General features: G+C 43.2%; 1 protein-coding gene across 1 annotated transcript; it reads right to left on the reverse strand.

Annotated features, from left to right (window-relative positions):
- Positions 1–8,476: 8,476 nt before the first annotated feature.
- On the reverse strand, positions 8,477–16,349 carry LOC100665955 (zinc finger protein 772-like). Its single transcript, XM_023543644.2, has one exon. It carries the CDS (start codon positions 16,128–16,130, stop codon positions 15,204–15,206), a length of 927 nt encoding a protein of 308 aa, XP_023399412.2. The 5' UTR covers positions 16,131–16,349; the 3' UTR covers positions 8,477–15,203.
- Positions 16,350–20,786: the final 4,437 nt, after the last annotated feature.

The raw sequence follows: 20,786 nt of genomic DNA on the forward strand, positions 1-20,786 counted from the left end.
CTTTGGTTAGAAAATCAATAATATTGGGTATCAAGCTAAGACCAGAACACAGGACGGGGCAATCAGATGTCAATCCAGACAGGGAAATCACAAAAATAAATCAAGATTAAAAAAAAAATGCTCAAAATGGGAACAGCAATGTCATTATGCAAAAGAAGGCAACATTATAATAATAAAGAGGGACTAAGAAATGTAGTGATAGATCTTTCATATGGAAAGGAAGATCAGGTGATATAAAGGAATAAAAGTTAAGTTTTAAACTTAGAAAAATAGGGGTAAATATTAAGGTAACCACAAAGAGACTAACTATCCTACTCATCAAAATAAAATACAAGAAAAAAAAAAGAGACTCAGCAAAACAAAATCAACAGCAATGAATAAGAGGAAAAAACAATACATGAAGATAAACTACTCAGCACAAAAAAGTAAATGGGAAAAAGAAACTGTCAACAACACACAAAAAAGGACATCAAAATGACAGTACTAAACTCATACCTATCCATAATTACACTGAATGTTAATGGACTAAATGCACAGATAAAGAGACAGAGTGGCAGAATGGATTAAAAAAACACGATCATCTATATGCTGCCTATGAGAGACACACCTTAGATTTACAGACAGAAACAAACTAAAACTCAAAGGATGGAAAAAATATATGTAAAGCAAACAACAATCAAAAAAGAGCAGGAGTAGCAATATTAAGTTCTGACAAAATAGACTTTAAAGTTAAATCCACCACAAAGGATAAGGAAGGACACTATATATTGCTTAAAGGTACAATATACCAGGAGGATATAACCATATTAAATATTTATGCACCCAATGACAGGGCCACAAGATACATAAAACAAACTCTATCAGCATTGAAAAGTGAGATAGATGGCTTCACAGTAATGGTAGGAGACTTCAACACACCACTTTCGGTGAACGACAGGACATCCAGAAAGAAGCTCAATGAAGACACAGAATATCTAAATGCCACAATTAACCAACTCGACCTTATAAACTTATACAGAACACTCTACCCAATAGCACCCAAGTATACTTTCTTTTCTAGTGCACATGGAACATTCTCTAGAATAGACTACATATTAGATCATAAAGCAAGCCTTAGCAGAATCCAAAACATCAAAATACTACAAAGCATCTTCTCTGACCATAAGACCATGAAACTAGAAATCAATAACAGAAAGAGCAGGGAAAAGAAATCAAACACTTGGAAATTGAATGATACCCTGCTCAAAAAAGACTGGGTTATAAAAGACATTAAGGATGGAATAAAGAAATTCACAGAATCCAATGAAAATGAAAACACATCCTATCAGAACCTTTGGGACACAGTGAAAGCAGCACTCAGAGGTCAATTTATATCAATAAATGCATACATACAAAAAGAAGACATGGCCAAAATCAAAGAATTATCCCAACAACTTGAACAAATAGAAAGAGAGTAACAAAAGAAACCTTCGAGCACTAAAAGAAAGGAAATAATAAAAATTAGAGCAGAACTAAATGAAATAGAAAACAGAAAAACAGTTGAAAGAATTAACAAGACCAAAAGATGGTTCTGTGAAAAAACTAACAAAATTGATAAACCATTGGCCAAAATGACAAAAGAAAAACAGGAGAGGAAGCAAATAAACCAAATAAGAAATGAGATAGGCAATATTACAACAAACCCAACTGAAATTAAAAGAATCATATCAGATTACTATGAAAAATTATACTCTAACAAATTTGAAAACCTAGAAGAAATGAATTCCTAGAAACACACTACCTACCAAAACTAACACAAACAGAGGTAGAAGAACTAAATAGACCCATAACAAAAGAAGAAATTGAAAAGGTAATCAAAAAACTCCGAACCAAAAAAAAGCCCTGGCCTGGACAGCTTCACTGCAGAGTTCTGGTAAACTTTCAGAAAAAAATTAACACCACTACTACTAAAGGTGTGACTCTGTGTATTCCTTCCATCTTCTTTTGATGATTCCTGCGCCATTTAATATTTTCCCCATAGCATCCTTCACTATTGCAACTCGAAGCTTGATTTTTTTCTTCAGTTCTTTCAGCTTGAGAAACGCCGAGCGTGTTCTTCCCTTTTGGTTTTCCATCTTCAGCTCTTTGCACATATCATTATAGTACTTCACTTTCTCTTCTCAAGATGCCCTTTGGAATCTTCAGTTCTTTTACTTCATCAATTTGTCCTTTCACTTTAGCTGCTTGACGTTTGAGAGCTAGTTTCAGAGTCTCCTCTGACATCCATCTTGGTCTTTTCTTTCTTTCCTGTTTTTTAATGACCTCTTGCTTTCTTCATGAATGATGTCCTTGATGTCATTCCACAACTTGTCTGGTCTTGGGTCACTAGTGTTCAATGCGTCAAATCTATTCTTCAGATGGTCTCTAAATACAGGTGGGATATACTCAAGGTCATATTTTGCTCTTGTGGACTTGCTCTGATTTTCTTCAGTTTCAGCTTGATCTTGCATATGAGCAATTGATGGTCTGTTCCACAGTCGGCCCCTGGGCCTTGTTCTGACTGATGATATTGAGCTTCTCCATCGTCTCTTTCCACAGATGTAGTCAATTTGATTTCTGTGTGTTCCATCTGGTGAGGTCCATGTGTATGTTCGCCATTTATGTTGGTGAAAGAAGGTATTTGCAATGAAGAAGTCGTTCATCTTGCAAAATTCTATCATTCAATCTCTGGCATTGTTTCTATCACCAAGGCCATATTTTCCAACTACTGATCCTTCTTTGTTTCCAACTTTCACATTCCAGTCGCCAGTAATTATCAATGCATCTTGACTGCATATTCAATCAATTTCAGACTGCAGCAGCTGATAAAGATCTTCCATTTTTTCATTTTTGGCCCTAGTGGTTGGTGCATAAATTTGAATAATAGTTGTATTAACTGGTGTTCCTTGTAGGCGTATGGATATTATCCTATCACTGACAATATTGTACTTCAGGATAGATCCGGAAACGTTCTTTTTGACCATGAATGCAACACTATTCCTCTTCAAGTTGTCATTCCCAGCATAGTAAACTATATGATTGTCGCATTCAAAATGGCCAATACCAGTCCATTTCAGCTCACTAATTCCTAGGATATCAATGTTTATGTGTTCCATTTCACTTTTGACGATTTCTAATTTTCCTAGATTCATATTTTGTACATTCCAGGTTCCAATTATTAATGGATGTTTGCAGCTGTTTCTTCTCATTTTGAGTCATGCCACATCAGCAAATGAAGGTCCCGAAAGTTTTACTACATCCACCTCATTAAGGTTGACTCTACTTTGCGGAGGCAGCTCTTCCCCAGTCATCTTTTGAGTGCCTTCCAACCTGGGGGGCTCATCTTCCAGCACTATATCAGTGTTCTGCTGCTATTCATAAGATTTTCATTGGCTAATGTTTTTCAGAAGCAGACTGCCGGTTCCTTCTTCCTAGTCTGTCTTAGTCTGAAAGCTCAGCTGAAACCTGTCCTCCACGGGTAACCCTGCTGGTATCCGAAAACCGGTGGCATAGCTTCCAGCATCACAGCAACACGCAAGCCCCCACAGTACAACAAACTGACAGACATGTGGAAGATGGAAGGAATACACAGTCATTATACCAAAAAGAATTAGTCAATGTTCAACCATTTGAAGAGGTGGCATATGATCAGGAACTGATGGTACTGAAGGAAGAAGTTCAAGTTGCTCTGAAGGCATTGGCGAAAAACAAAGGCTACAGGAATGGATGGAATATCAATTGAGATGTTTCAACAAACAGATGCAACTCTGGAAGTGCTCACTCGTCTATGCCAAGAAATATGGAAGACAGCTTCCTGGCCAACTGACTGGAAAAGATCCATATTTATGCCTGTTCCCAAGAAAGGTGATCCAACCGAATGTGGAAATTATACAACAATGTCATTAATATCACACGCAAGCAAAATTTTGCCTAAGATCATTCCAAAATGGCTGCAGGGAACTGCCAGAAATTCAGGCCGGTTTCAGAAGAGGACGTGGAACCAAGGATATCATTGCTGATATCAACTGGATCCTGGCTGAAAGCAGAGAATACCAGAAGGATGTTTACCTGTGTTTTATTAACTATGCAAAGGCATTCAACTATGTGGATCATAACAAATTATGGATAACATTGTGAAGAATGGGAATTCCAGAACACTCAACTGTGCTCATGAGGAACCTTTACATAGATCAAGAGGCAGTTTTTCGGACAGAACAAGGGGATACTGATCGGATTAAAGTCAGGAAAGGTGTGCGTCAGGGTTGTATTCTTTCACCTTACCTATTCAATCTGTATGCTGAGCAAATAATCCGAGAAGCTGGACTATATGAAGAAGAACAGGGCATCAGGATTGGAGGAAGACTCAATAACAACCTGTGTTATGCAGACGGCACAACCTTGTTTGCTGAAAGTGAAGAGGACTTGAAGCACTTACTAACGAAGATCAAAGACCACAGCCTTCAGTATGGATTGCACCTCAACACAAAGAAAACAAAAATCTTCACAACTGGATCAAGGAGCAACATCATGATAAACGGAGGAAAGATTAAAGTTGTCAAGGATTTCATTTTACTTGGATCCACAATCAACAGCCATGGAAGTAGCAGTCAAGAAATCAAAAGACGCACTGCATTGGGTAAACATGCTGCAAAGGACCTCTTTAAAGTGTTGAAGAGCAAAGATAACACCCTGAAGACTAAGGTGCGCCTGACCCAAGCCATGGCATTTTCAATCGCATCATATGTGCATGTGAAAGCTGGACAATGAATAAGGAAGAGCGAAGAACTGATGCCTTTGAATTGTGGTGTTGGTGAAGAATATTGAATACACCATGCACTGCCAAAGAATGAGCAAATTTGTCTTAGAAGAAGTACAACCAGAATGCTTCTTAGAAGCAAGGATAGCAAGACTGCATCTTACATACTTTGGACATGTTGTCAGGAGGGATCAGTCCCTGGAGGAGGACATCATGCTTGGCAGAGTACTGGGTCAGCGGAAAAGAGGAAAAGCATCAACGAAGTGGATTGACACAGTGGCTGTAATGATGAGCTTGAGCAAAATAAACAATTTTAAGGATGGCTCAGCACCGGGCCGTGTTTCATTCTGTTGTGCAGAGGGTTGCTATGAGTCTGAACTGACTTGATGGCACCTAACAACAACAACTACTACTAAAGGTATTTCAGAGCATAGAAAAGGACACAATACTCCCAAACTCATTCTATGAAGCCAGCATATCCCTGATACAAAAACCAGGTAAAGACAGCATAAAAAATGAGAATTACAAACCTATATCCCTCATGAACTTAGATGCAAAAATCCTCAACAAAATTCTAGCCAATAGAATTCAACAACATATCAAAAAAATAATTCATCATGACCAAGTGGGATTCATACCAGGCGCAGGGATGGTTCAACATTAGAAAAACAATGTAATCCATCATATAAATAAAACAAAAGACAATCAGATGATTTTATCAATTGATGCAGAAAAGGCATTTGACAAAGTTCAACACCCATTCATGATAAAAAAAAAAACTCTTAGCAAAATAGGAATAGAAGAAAATTTCCTCAACATAATAAAGGGCAACAGCCAACATCATCCTAAATGGAGAGAGTCTGAAAGCATTCCCCTTGAGATCGGGAACCAGACAAGGATGCCCTTTATCACCACTCTTATTCAACACTAGTGCCGGAGGTCCTAGCCAAAGAAATTAAGCTATATAAAGAAAAAAAGGGCAACCAGATTGTGAAGGAAGAAGTAAAAGTATCTCTATTTGCAGATGACATGATCTTATACACAGAGAAACCTAAGGAATCTTCAGGAAAAGTACTGAAACTAATAGAAGAGTTCAGCAAAGTATCACGATACAAGGTAAATATACAAAAATCAGTAGGATTCCTCTACACCAACAAAAAGAACAATGAAGAGGAAATCACCAAATCAATACCATTTACAGTAGCTCCCAAGAAGATACAGTACTTAGGAATAAATCGTACCAGAGATGTAAAAGACCTATACACAGAAAACTACAAGACACAACTGCAAGAAACCAAAAGAGACATACATAAGTGGAAAAACATACCTTGTTCGTGGATAGGAAGACTTAACATTGTAAAATGTCCATTTTACCAAAATCCATCTATAGCTACAATGCAATTTCGATCCAAATTCCAATGACATTTTTTAATGAGATGGAGAAAATTAGCAAGTTCATATGGAAGGGAAAGAGGCCCCGGATAAGTAAAGCATTACTGAAAAAGAAGAACAAAGTGGGAAGCCTTACTTTACCTGATTTTAGAACCTATTATACCGCCACAGTAGTCAAAACAGCCTGGTACTGGTACGACAACAGATATATAGACCAATGGAATAGAATCGAGAATCCAGACATAAATCCATCCACATATGAGCAGCTGATACTTGACAAAGGCCCCAAATCAATTAAATGAGGAAAAGACTGTCCTTTTAACAAATGGTGCTGGCATAACTGGATATGCATCTGCAAAAAATTGAAACAAGGCCCATACTTCACACCATGTACAAAAACTGACTCAAAATGGATCAAAGACCTAAATATAAAATCTAAAACGATAAAGATCATGGAAGAAAAAATAGGGACAATGCTATGAGCCCTAATACATGGCATAAACCCTATTCAAAACATTGCTAACAATGCAGAAGAGAAAGTAGGTAACTGGGAGCTCTTAAAAATCAAACACCTATGCTCGTCCAAAGACTTCACCAAAACAGTAAAAAGATTACCTACAGACTGGGAGTAAGTTTTTAGTTATGATATTTCCAATCAGCGTTTGATCTCTAAAATCTACATGATACTGCAAAACCTCAACTACAAAAAGACAAATAATGCAATTAAAAAATGGGAAAAGGAAATGAATAGAGACTTCGCTAGAGAAGACATTCAGGTGGCTAACAGAGACATGAGGAAATGCTCACGATCATTAGCCATTAGAGAAATGCAAATCAAAACTATGATGAGATTCCATCTCACTCCAACAAGGCTGGAATTAATCCAAAAAACACAAAATAATGTTGGAGAGGTTGTGGAGAGACTGGAACACTTATAGACTGCTGGTGGGGATGTAAAATGGTATAACCACTTTGGAAATCCATTTGGCGCTTCCTTAAAAAAATAGAAATAGAACTATCATATAATCCAGTAATACCACTCCTTGGAATTTATTTTAGAGAAATAACAGCCTTTACACAAACTGATATTTGCACACCCATGTTCTTTGCAGCACCGTTTACAATAGCAAAAAGATGGAAGCAACCAAGGTGCACATCAACAGACAAATGGATAAATCATGGTATATTCACGCAATGGAATATTACACATCATTAAAGAACAATGATGAATCCATGAAACATTTCATAACATGGAAGAATCTGGAAGGCATTATGCTGAGTGAAATTAGCCAGCTGCAACAGGACAAATATTGTATAAGATCACTAGTATAAGAACTCAAGTAATAGTTTAAACAGAGAAGAGAATATTCTTTGATGGTTACGAGAGGGTGGAGGGAGAGAGGAAGGGAGGGAGAGGGGTTTTCATTAATTAGATAGTGGTGGAAAAAAAAAGATAGTAGATAAGAACTATTTTAGGTGAAAGGAAAGACAATACACAATACAGGAGAGGTCAGCACTACTGGACTAAACCAAAAGCAGTTTCCTGAATAAACCGAATGCTTCAAAGGCCAGCGTAGCAGGGGTGGGGGTTTGGGGATCATGGTTTCAGGGGACATCTAAGTCAATTGGCATAATATAACCTATTAAGAAAACATTCTGCATCCCACTTTGGAAAGTGGCTAGCAAGCGACCATCTAAGATGCATCAATTGGTCTCAACTCACCTGGAGCAAAGGAGAATGAAGAACACCAAAGACACAAGGTAATTATGAGCCCAAGAGACAGAAAGGGCCACATGAACCAGAGACTCCATCAGCCTGAGACCAGAAGAACTGGATGCTGCCCAGCTACAATTGATGACTGCCCTGACAGGGAACACAACAAAGAACCCCTGAGGGACTGGGAGAGGAGTGGGATGCAGACCCCAAATTCTGGTAAAAAGACCAGAATTAATGGTCTGACTGGGACTAGAATGACCCCAGAGGTCATGGTCCCCAGACCTACTGTTAGCCCAAGACAGGAACCATTCCTAAGGCTAACTCTTCAGACAGGGATTGGACTGGACTATGGGATAGACAATGATACTGATGAAGAATGAGCTTCTTGGATCAAGTAGGCACGAGACTACGTTGGCATCTCCTGTCTGAAGGGAAAAGGAGGGGGTAGAGAGGGACAGAAGGGGGACAGTGGAGGGAAGGAGTGTGCTGTCTCATTGGGGGAGAGAGCAATTAAGAGTATATAGCAAGGTGTTTATAAATTTTTGTAGGAGAGTCCGACTTGATTTGTAAACTTTCACTTAAAGCACAACAAAAATTAAAAAAAAAAAAAAAATCTCCTGACCCAGCTGGGACATAAAGTCTCAAAAGAAAAAGCCCAGCGATCCCAGCTACAGGTCCAATATTTGAGATTCCTCATATCACAAGGAGCTTGAACCCTGTCTCCCACATGCAAGGAGGCCATTTTTGCCACTTGAGAACCATCAAATAGATGAGAGCTCAGGGGATTTGGGGGCATGGCTGGGTTTTGTAGAATATGGATCCCAAACTTTGGAATGATAGCAAAACCCCTTTTCCAATCTACGAAGCGGGGGAGGGGGCGGGATGGAGACCCATTCATCTGGCCTCCTAGCTGTCAACAGGCCTTTAAGGAAATAAACCAAACCAAAACCAAACCCAGTGCCATCGATTCCGACTCATAGTGACCCTATAGGACAGAATAGAACCGCCCCATAGAGTTTCCAAGGAGCGCCTGGCAGATTCAAACTGCCAACCCTTTGGTTAGCAGCTGTAGCACTTAACCACTACACCACCAGGGTTTCCTTAAGGAAATAAAGGTTGCATTATTAAAGGTCCCCGCTTTAGGCCTCCCTAACTTAGAAAAGCCTTTTCATCTTTACACCCATGAACGCAAAAGGATGGGCCTGGGAGTCCTTACCCAGAGACTGGGGCCTCACCAGAGACCTGTAGGACATTTCTCAAAGCAACTGGATCTGCCTACACAGGGATGGCCTCCCTGCCTGAGGGCAGTAGCAGCTGCCTGCAATCTAATTATAGAGGCTGAAAAACTATCTCTAGACCAGCCTCTGACTGTGTGCTCTTCTCACACCATAATTGCCCTTCTGGAACAAAAAGGAGGGCTATGGCTGACGACGGACCAACTGGGTAAATACCAAGCTATCCTACTAGACAACTCAGCTGTAACTCTGGTCACTGGAACCCAGTTAAACCCAGCGACACTATTGCCACTCCTCAGAAATCCTCTAATTCACGATTGTTTTCAGACGATAGAAGAAACATACTCCAGCAAACCAGACCTTCAGGACGCTCCTTTTAAGGAGGGTCTCCAATGGTATGTTGATGGGAGTAGCTTCATAGAAGAAGGAAAGAGAAGGGCTGGATATGCTGTTGTTGCCCTCAAACCCCCACAGGTTGTCGAAACTGAACCCCTGCCTGTAGGGACCTCTGCCCAAAAGATCGAACTTGTTGTTCTAACCCGAGCCCTAACCTTGATAGAAGGTAAGATTGTGACAATCTGGACTGATTCTCATTACGCCTTTTTGTTAATCCATGCATGCACAACAATATGCAAAGAGAGGGGCCTTTTAACATCAGCAAATAAGGAGATAAAACATAGGGAACAGATTTTGGCACTGTTGAAAGCTGTTCAAATGCCTCAGCTGGTAGCAGTACTTCACTGTAAGGGACACCAGAAGGAAAACACTCCTGAGGTGAGGTATAATGCCCTGGCTGACTTCACAGCAAAAGAAGCAGCTAGAAGGAAATCCCAGACTGAAGAACCACCATCAGTACAGGGCCTGATCATTCAGCATCCTCAGGAACACTTTAATCCAACATACACAAAGACGGATTATGAATTAATAAAAGAAGGGATTTTCACTAGATCCCAACATGTCACAAGAGTGGTATAAAAACCCTGCAGGAATTACCTACTTACCATGACTCACAGCATGGAACATCTTAAGGGCCTTACATGAAGCCACCGACTGGGGACAGGAGGCCACAGCCAGATGGATTAAAAGGCACTTTTCAGGGAAAAAGTCCTCCTGAGTCTCTTTATATTATCTCCTTGGGCACAGGGCTCCGGAAACCGGGAAAATAATTATTTTTACCGAGTTTCGAAAGCTATCAGTGAAGGCCAACTACTTCATTTTTCTTGGATATGTTTTTCCCCTCCCACGAAAACATCAGGGAACCTCCAAATTCTCCCTGTGATTAACTACTCCCAGGGGCCACCCCCCTACTGTCAACTGTACCAGCTTCCCCCCTAGAGACCTTTTGTTCCTCTCTTTCATTAAGCCTCCTGTGGTTGAGTTTAACTGTACTGGAGTTCTCCACAAGACCTACCCAGCAAGTGTCTCTTTCGACATATGGCTCAAAGGGGAATTAAATGAGACCTACATCACAGACAAGGTCCAGATAAAAAACTTCACTTTACTGGATAATTGGAACATTTCCCACCTTGAGGACTGTGAAATCTCCTTAAAAAATGCCAACAACACTGCTCGGGTATGTTGTTCCATGAGCAAGGTACAAAAGGGCGAAGGAGTTTGTCTAGTAAGTGTTTGGGAGGAGGTGAGCTGGGCACTCAATGTCAAAACCTCCGTACAAGGATAAAAGGCAAAACAATCCTGTAATTCATTCCAGTGGATTTGTCGGGCACACACACGCCCTTTTTCCCCTGGCCCCGGCTATTTTGGCCTGTTAGGATGAAATCTTTTGAGAACAGGTGACTCAGGGAGGCCCGAGATAACCTCTCTCTCTCCATCCCCTGCAAGGATATGCCTGGGTGTGTGGTTACTCCCCACTACCTAGCAGTCCCTACCCGACTATCATCCTGATGGGTGGGTCCTTGAGTGCCTAGACACTGTGATTCATGGGAGAGAATGTACTTTAGGCTTCTTAATGCCAACCCAGAATTTCATACAGATTCTCATTCCCTGAAACAGCACCCGACACAAACGGGCTATAGGACTGATTCAGGCAGGAATTGGAGCTGCTATAGGAAAGCTCACCCCCTGGAAAGGATTCGCCTATCATGAGGCAACCTTATAAAATTTAACCCAGACCATAGAGACCAAAGCATGGTCCACAGGCCGGGCAATAGAAGCTCAATAAAAATCCTTAGACTCCCTGGCCAAAGTGGTCTTGGACCACCAGGTTGCACTGGACTACCTGCTGGCAGAACAAGGAGTGTGTATGGTAGCAAATACCTCTTGCTGCACATAGACAAATTTCTCTGGCCAGGTTGAGATCAATGTAAAAAAGATATATGATCAGGCCACGTGGCTCCATAATTTTAACCAAGGGTCAAATCCCCGATATATGTCAGGCCGTAAAAAGTGCACTTCCCTCACTCACTTGGTTTCTTCCCCTGTTGGGTCCCCTGGTCGCACTTTTCCTCTTATTGCTCTTTGGTCCCTGTATATTCAAGCTTCTTGTTAAATTTGTGTCTTCTAGGATTGAAAAATTCCATTTGCAAATGATGCTCCAACAAGGCTTTCAACCTATCTGTCCAGATGAAGCTGTAAGTCGATTCTATGAGGGCTCTATAGACCAACACCCCATTGAACTTAAAGAAGTTACAAAAGAATGACCTTTGCCCCATTTCCCTTTAAGATTAAAGGGACCAGTATTAGAATGAAGCAGGCAGAGGGTTACTGACCATCTCGTAGTAGTTGTTTTTCAGAAAAGTCTACTCTTGTCACATTTTTGTTGCAACTTTCACAACATCTCACCATGAGGAACCTGTACATAGATTAAGAGGCACTTGTTCTGACAGAACAAGGGGACACTGCATGGTTTAAAGTCAGAAAAGGTGTGCATCAGGGTTGTATTCTTTCACCATACTTATTCAACCTGTATGCAGAGCAAATTAACTGAGAAATCCAAAACCAAACCCAGTGCCATTGAGTCGATTCTGATTCATAGCGACCCTATAGGACAGAGTAGAACTGCCCCATAGAGTATCCAAGCAGTGCCTGGTGGATTCAAACTGCCGACCCTTTGGTTAGCAGCCATAGCACTTAACCACTACGCCACCAGGGTTTCCAATTAACTGAGAAGCTGGACTATATGAAGAAGAACAGGGCATCAGGATTGGACTAAGACTAACAACCTGCATTATGCAGATGACACAACCTTGCTTGCTGGAAGTGAAGAGGGCTTGAAGCATTTACTGATGAAAATAACATAAAGGAAACAAAAATCCTCACTACAGGGGCAATAAGCAGCATCACAATAAACAGAGAAATGATTGAAGTTGTCAAGGATCTCATTTTACTTGGATCCACAATCAACACCCATGGAAGCAGTAGTCAAGGAATCAAAAGACGCATTGCATTGGCAAATCTGCTGTAAAACACTTCTTTTAAAATGTTGAAAAGCAAAGATGTCACCTGGAATGCTAAGGTGTGCCTGAGTCAAGCCATGGTATTTTCAATCACATCATATGCATGCAAAAGCTGGATAAGGAAGACCAATTGACGCGTCTGAATTGTGGTGTTGGGGAAGAATATTGAATATACCATTGACTGCCAAAAGAGCAAACAAAAATGTCTTGGAAAAAGTACAACCAGAGATGTTCTTTCGAAGCAAGGATAGTAAGACTACATCTTATATACTTTGGACATGTCAGGAGGGATCAGTCCCTGGAGAAGAATATCATGCTTGGTAAAATACAGGATCAGCAGAAAAGAGGAAGACCCTCAAGGAGATGGATTGACGCATGGCTGCAACGGGCTGAAGCATGATTGTGAGCATGGCGCAACACCAGGCAGTGTTTTGTTCTGTGGCTTCATAGGGTCTCTGTGAGTTGGAACCAACTCAACAGCACCTAAAAACAACCTGGCCTTTGCAGTCTTACCAAAAACACTCACCTACTGAATTCTGGACTTCAGGGCACATGGCTCTTTCATACAACCTGGGAAAATGTTTCCCCTCTACAAGTGGACAGACATTCCCCGGGGACAAGGAAACAAATTCATGTTGTTCCCAGAAACACTAGAGGTTGTCACCACAACTGTCTTCTCATTAGGGGTAACTCTGATCGCTCAAGGAATTCAGTCATCCAGTTCACAAATTAGGCCTGACATTCCTGCAGACTTTCTTAGAAAATTTTCATCAGCAATGCACATTAGGCCAAACTTGGGTACAGAGCTATGCTCACATCATACTGTCACCGCTGAGTCACACAAAGTGATGGCTGTCATTTGATCAAACATGTTATATGCTCTAGTGAAATTATTATGTGATTAAATCAGCTTGCCTTAATTAAAGCAGATTACCTCCCATCATGTGGGTAGGCCTAGTCCAATCAGTTGAAGAACAAAAGGCAAGTTTTCTACGCTATAGTCCCCAGACTATAAAGATATACAGCCAGAACTCCTCCACTCTCTTCCCATTGTCTGACCTACAGATTTTGGGGCACAACACAGACGTAAACTCCAGCCTGTTACTTGACCTATAGATTTTGGACTTGCTAGCCCCACAAGCATGAACCAACTCCTTAATATCTCCGGGTGTGTGTATACACACACACATCTAATTGCTTCTGTTCCTCTAGAAAATACTGACAAAAACAGATGGCTTAAACAATAGGCCTTTATTGTTACACAAATGGGAGGCATCTGAGACAGGTATTGGTCAACTGGAGTCTGGAAAAAATTAATGAGTATCGTATGAGATAAAAAATTTCATAAACAAGGTAAACCTGTGCCAACTGCCACCAGAACCCAGACCAGGTTCTCTTGGACACAACTGGGTCGGGTCCATGACCTACCAAACCCACTACCATTTAGTCAATTCCAACTCATAGTGAACCTTAGGACAGAACACAATTGCCCCAGTTTCCAAGGCTGTAATATTTATGGATGCAGACTGCCATATCTTTCTCCTACAGAGTGGCTGGTGGGTTCAAAATGCCAACCTTTCGGTTAGCAGCCAAGATGTTAACCACTGTGTCACCAGGATTCCTTGTCCATGCCCTAACCAGTCAGAAATTGGAATGAAGACCCCGTAATGGCTGAGGCTGCCTGTGATTTTCTCCAGGGAGTAGGAGAAAACAGTTACCTGCCTTGCCTGAGCATTCTGGGGTGACTGAGTCACACGGTGGGAATTCGCAAGATGGCAGAAGTGAGATGGCTTCTGCCATAGAAACTGACAGTGATAGAATTCTGGAAAGGACCTGTTGAATTTTGTAATATGCAACACAGGCAGATGGCTCCCTCTCAAAGCCTCTGTAGAATGGTAAGTTACCACACCACCTACTCTGTGGACTTTCTTGGGCAGAATGATGTTAGACCTTGGGCTGAAGGCATTCCCACATGTTGCCTTATTCTGGTATGAAATTTTCAGTGTTAAATAAGGCTGGAACTGTGGCTAAAGGATATTTTGTATTCAACACACTCAGAAGGCCTTGTTCCTATGATCTTGCTGGTGTTGAATAAGGGTGGAGTTTTGGCTAAAGGATTTCCCACATTCTGCACACACACAAGGCTTTACTGCAGTGTGTATTTTCTCATGTTTAGTAAGGCTGCTATTTCTACTAAAAGATTTCCCACATTCACTGCACTCATAAGGCCTTTCCCCAGTGTGGACTTTCCGATACTGAATGCGGCTACGGCGATCCTTAAATGACTTCCCACATATGCCACACCCATAAGGATTTTGTCCTGTGTGAATTCTCTGGTGTTGAGTAAGGGTGGAGCTTCGGCTAAAGGATTTCCCACATTCAGGGCAATCATAAGGCCTTTCTCCAGTATGAATTCTCTTGTGTCCTCTAAGGTGGGATCTATTCCTAAATAGCTTCCCACATTCACTGCACTCATAAGGCCCTTCTCCACTGTGAATTCTCTTGTGTATAATAAGGTATGAGCTATTGCTAAAGGATTTCCCACATTCACTGCACTCATAAGGCCTTTCTCCAGTGTGAATTCTCTTGTGTACAATAAGCCGGGAGCTCTTCCTGAAGAACTTCCCACATTCGCTGCACTTGTAAGGCCTTTCTCCAGTGTGGACTCTCTAATGTTGAATGAGGCTGGAGTGATTGCTCAGTGATTTCCCACATTCCTCACACTCATAAGGCTTTGCTCCTGTATTACCTCTCTGGTGTTGAATGAGCCCAGATTTTCGAATAAAGGATTTCCCACATTCACTGCACTCATAAGGCCTCTCTCCAGTGTGGACTCTCCGGTGTTGAATAAGGCCGTATTTTTGAGTGAAGAATTTCCCACATTTGTTGCACTCATAAGTCTTTCCTCCACTGTGAACTCTCTGGTGTCTACTAAGGGAGGATTGGTGGCTAAAATATTTCCTACATTCACAACACTCATACTGTCTTTCTCCGTGCTTTCTTTCTCCAGTGTGAATTTCCTTATGCTGAACAAATCTGTACTTGCAGTTGACAGCTTTCCCACATTTGCTACCCCCACAAAGCCCCTCTCTGGTACCATGTGTCTGTTTATGGCTGGACTCTTTCTCATGTTCACCCCACTTGTAATGACTCTTTCTACTGTGAAAGGTGTCCCCATACTTGAGGTCGCTTAGTGGCTTTTCACTGTTGGGCACGCCCCAGTGCTGGAAAAGACCTGAGAAAACAAAGGCGTCCTTCCCAACTTCCCCACAGGCAAAGGGCTGCCCTGATGCTTGCAATCTGCAGTCTTTCACGAACAAGTTCCTGTCCACATCTCGTGTGAAGGGCTTCTCTCCACTGTGATGCTTTTGGTGCTGGGGAAGGTTTGCATTAAGCCAAAAGGCTCTCACACACACTCCACCCAGGTATGGTTTCTGCCCAGGGTTTGTTGCTTCGTGCTGAGCCAAATGCAAAATGTTGTTCAAGACTGAAACACACCTCTCACAGGGGTGAGTCTTCTGGGTGGACAGACCTGCCTGTGGAGTCCAGACCGGTAATACTCCCATAGAAACACTGTGCTCAGGAGATGCCTCCATCTCCTCCCCTTGTCCATGCCAACAACCTGAAAGCAGAGAAATTCTGGAGAAGTTAATATTTCCATCTGTGGGACATGGAAGTCACAATGAAAATGTGTGTCATGGCAATGATTACTGGTGAGAGTTGCACAACATTAACGTAATTGGTGTCACTGAGTTATACAGGTAAAAAACACAGAATGTGATAAAGTTGTGTTAAATTTATTTAAAAAAAAAAAAAAAAAACTGTGTGCCAGACACACCAAAGAAATAGCCCAAGGGACTATTCTGAGGTGACGCAGCTAAAGACAGGCTGAGGCAAGAACTCCTGGCAGTACTCATCAACTAACTATCCCAGAATGGAACAGGCCTCACCAGACAAAGAACAGAAGGATGGGGTACAACACTGGGAGAAGAGGCAAGGTTTTCACGTCAATCCTGTGCCAACAGCCTTCAGCAGGACCATGTCACCTGGTGACCTGTTCATGGTGTACACATGGTTGGTTGTAACACAGACCCAGGAAAAAACACTTGGAATTGAGAAGATGGTATTGACAGAATACTTAAGGATACAAGTACATCTCTGACACACTGTGCTTGGGTTACAGTTGGAGAACATTGTGAAGGGAACAGTGAGAGGAACAAGTGACAAGTGGAGGCCAGGAAAGTGATGGCAACCAAGGGTTGAAACTTCATATTCAAATTATAAGTCAATAAAGTAGCCAGTATGGGGAAGAAAATGTAGAAATAAGATACAGCCAGTGGTATCTACAAACTCTGGTGGACACAAGGCAGATTTCTGGCATGAGCTGATCACAGCCTTGCTGTTGTGCCTTTTCCTAGGTGCAGCTTAGTAGGGGGGGCCAGGCCACTTATAGATCATCTGGCCATGTCCACTCTGAGAAGTAACTGGACTATCCCCTCATGCCCTGTCCTCAATGATGGGACCTGCATGATTCAAGTCCTAAGTTAAAGGCAGGACAGGGGAGCGCCAGCACTGACCCAGAGCAAGTCATCACATAACAGAAGACAAGATATAAAACAGGTCCATGTCAGTAGTGACCATGACAATATCTGCAATTCCTGGCACAGGTGGGCAAAAGGACAAGTCAGCTGGATGAAGGGGACAGAGGTAATGTAGATGCAGACATATCACCCAGTCAGGGAGAGGACAAGCAGGGTGGGACCCACTGGGCTGAGTGGAAGATTCCTGACTCTCAGACTCTTCCCTGCACACTCTCGGGCAGCAGGTGATGGGGATGACTTGGGGAGTGCACTGCTCCAGGAAGTGCATACAGCTCAGCACTGGGCCCCACAGCACACACGCCAGAAAAAGTAGGGAAGCAGCAGAAGCTGTGGTCTAGATGTAGAAGGACAGAACTGTCTCTGGGGAAAAAGAAAAAAGGCAGAGACTGGCTTGAGACATTAGAATGGGTTTCACTGCCAATGATGCTATGATTGCAAAGTTCTCCAGCATTACATTGCAGAACAGCAGCTTCTGAGCTTCATCAAGGAGCCACCATTCCTCCTAAGAGAAATCAATGGCCACATCCTCAAAGGTGACACAGCCCTGCCATGATGGGTACAAGAGTTCATTCCATGATTAGCTTGTCTCCTATGACTCTGCATAAAAAAAAAAAAAAAAATCCCCCGTATATTGATTCCCTGCTTACTCTCCTCGCCAGCCCCCACCTCAGGGAATATATGAGATGCTGGTGCCATTGATGCTCTCTCTCCCCTCGTGGTCCCAATGATCTCTGTGTCAGCCCCAGCATGAAAAGGCAGGTGAACAGACAGATGAGATCTAAGCTCTGGATATGATGTGCAGGGCCATGGGAGCACCATCTTGTTAGGGAGTTCCCTGGGTCTCCCAGATCATGTCTCCCAGACACAACCAAATACAGGCTTACCTTCACCCTTAGGTCCCCAACACAGGATCCTGGGACATAAGTTCACACTAGTCTCCACATGCACACCTCTCTTTGTCCTACACTCTTTTCTACTCTGCACTCCCTAGCCGCCTCCTCCTCACTACCCCACACCAGAGACACCCCCTGGCCTCTCCACATGTTGCCGAACATGTGGCATTCAGAGAGGACTTGGGAAATTCAAACAGGAACATATATTCCATAGACCTCTGATGATCTCCACTGCCAGGGCAGACCTGAATTCTGTCATGAAAGACTGCCTGCTTCAGTCAGTTCCTTGCCTCAGTAGACCAGAAGCCCCTCAACCTTTCTCACTTGTGCTACACTTGCTGTTCCCTCACCAGTCATAGCCTTCCTCTCTCCACCTAAGCCTCCTGCAAGACCAGGTCCCAGTGGCCCTCCACTCCAGGCCCAGTGACTCTCCCAGAGATCACTTGGTCAGCCTGACTGAAATATCCCAGACACCATCAAGGGTCACCACAAAATCCTGGTGAGTCCACAGAGCAATGAATGTGTTCCAGACACAGAATTACTGTCATCTTGCTTCTATTACTCCTGTATATCCAGATATGTCTCCTGTCTACTCATCCCTCAGAAGTCTTGGCCACCTTTCAGATCATTCTCACTCCTACAATCTTCTCATGGCCACCTCTCTACCTTAACTGTGTTTGTGGCACCCAACACTTTCAACCCTGGGCCCAAGCAGGAGACCCAGTCCTTGGTCCCTAACTTCCCCCTTACTAGCCTGCTATTAGCATTACCACTACAACCATTCTTCTACTTAATGTGATACACTGCTCTTTCCTGACACACACACTATTGTGGGTGTTGTTATGTGCCATCGAGTCTATTTCAGCTCATAGTGACCCCTATGACAGAGTGGAACTGCCTCATAGAGTTTTCTAGGCTGTAATCTTTACAGGAGCAGATTGCCAGATCTTTCTCCCACAAAGATGTCTCCATCCTGAACTTCTTCCCAGAATTCCAGATCTGTTGTCCAACTGCCCACTTCATGCTTTCACTCATTTCTTCTCTGAAACATCTCAGACTTTTAACATGATCAAAAAAAGCTCCTGAGGCCCCCCCACCACCACCACCAAATTACTCCTACTATTGTCATATCCATCTCAGTTGATGTTGAAACTCAAAACTCTGGCATTATCCCTGACTCCTATACTGCTCTCTCAGGCACAAAATCTGAAAATCCAAGTAGACCACCTTAGAAGACAGATCCACAATCCAACTATTCTGCCAATCTCCACAACCACCTCACTATTGCAGTCATTATCAACACACACCTGGACAGATGCAGTAGCCTCTTCCTTAGTCTTTCTACCACACCCTTAGTCTGGCCTCAATACCGTAGCCACAGGGAACTTGATGATACCTGGGTCAGATCATCTCCCTCCCTGTTCCAAAACTTCTACTGTTTCCATCACCTCCAGATTAGACGCTTGACTTCTCAAGCCTAACTCCTGCCCCCTGTGTTCTGTTCCCATGAGAAAGAATGGAGACCTAAGATTCCCAGAACACATCGAACTCAGTCTCACTCCAAGTATTTGCATATACAGATACCTATGCCTGGGACAAACTTCCAGATCTCATTCCATTGGTTACCAACAACAGGAACCACTCCGTGGAGTACCTGAAATAAATTTAGTCCCTAAGCTTGGAGTCCCCCTGCTCAAGGGCTAAAAACAGAGGCCGGTGAAGAGTCCAGGACACTACAAACCAAGCAACAAGATTGGTGACACCCTCCACTCACTTGTGTAGGGTCCAAAATGAAATGTGTGGGAAATGGGAGATGTCATACAAAGGTCTCAGTCCCCCCTGTGGCCCTGTCCAGCCCTGGAGCCAAGTGACCTCGTGATCACTGCGTTATTGTGGTCCTCACTGTCATCATCCTCTTTCCAGTCTGTTTTTCTTCTGAGCAACTTTTTTATCACCTCCATCTTGTCTACAACCTTCCATAGCTCCCAGCGTCCTCAGAATGAACGCACAATTCCTCGGCCTGCCATCCAGGCACGATTCCTAACACTCTAATCCCTGAAGATACACGACAGAACCCAGGTTTCCCTGCTGTTCTGGCTGAGTCGCACCTCCAGCCTTTCCTCTGCCAGGGGCTCTCTCCCGTCTCTCATCACACTAATTCTCAGTAAACGGGGTTTCCACCACGGAGCACCCCCTTGTGCAGGACCAGGGTCTGTGCTGCAGGTACCTGAGCAGGCGCCCCATTCGGGCTCGAGGACTGCGAGACTCGGGCCAGGACAGGGAGCCCTGAAGAGCACAGCACTTGCCTCTGCCAGGTCCCTCAGGGCGGCGGCTGCCATGGAGACAGTGGGCGGAACGGGGCCGGGCGTGGCGGGCGTTGGGCGGGGATCCCGGCAAGCTGTTCACTATTCCCGCCAGGGCGCAGGTCACTTCGGTCGGTGCCGGCGCCGAGTCGCACACACGCCAGTGTGCAGTGAGGACAAAGCCTCCTCCCGGCACTTCTCGGCCGGTAACCTCGGTGCCCATGAGACTTTTCGAAGCCCTGAGCCGGGGAATACACCTTACAACAACTAAAATGGCCGCCACGGGAAAGACCAAAAGTTCCGCCCTGACAAGCTGCGCTTGCGCAGAAATGACCATTAGCGGTGCTCTCATTGATTCAGGGATGCGGTAGGCGCAGGGGCATCGGGGTAATGTAGTTCCTGCATCGCCAAGGGCCACGGTTTAGTTTGTTCTTCACCTCAACTTCTAGGAACAA

This window comes from Loxodonta africana, chromosome 11 (assembly GCF_030014295.1).
Source record: "Loxodonta africana isolate mLoxAfr1 chromosome 11, mLoxAfr1.hap2, whole genome shotgun sequence".
NCBI classification, from domain to species: Eukaryota; Metazoa; Chordata; class Mammalia; order Proboscidea; family Elephantidae; genus Loxodonta; species Loxodonta africana.

Coding starts and splice junctions, on each gene's coding strand:
- LOC100665955 (XM_023543644.2), bottom strand. CDS start 16,130: ATGGAGGCATCTCCTGAGCACAGTGTTTCTATGGGAGTATTACCGGTC.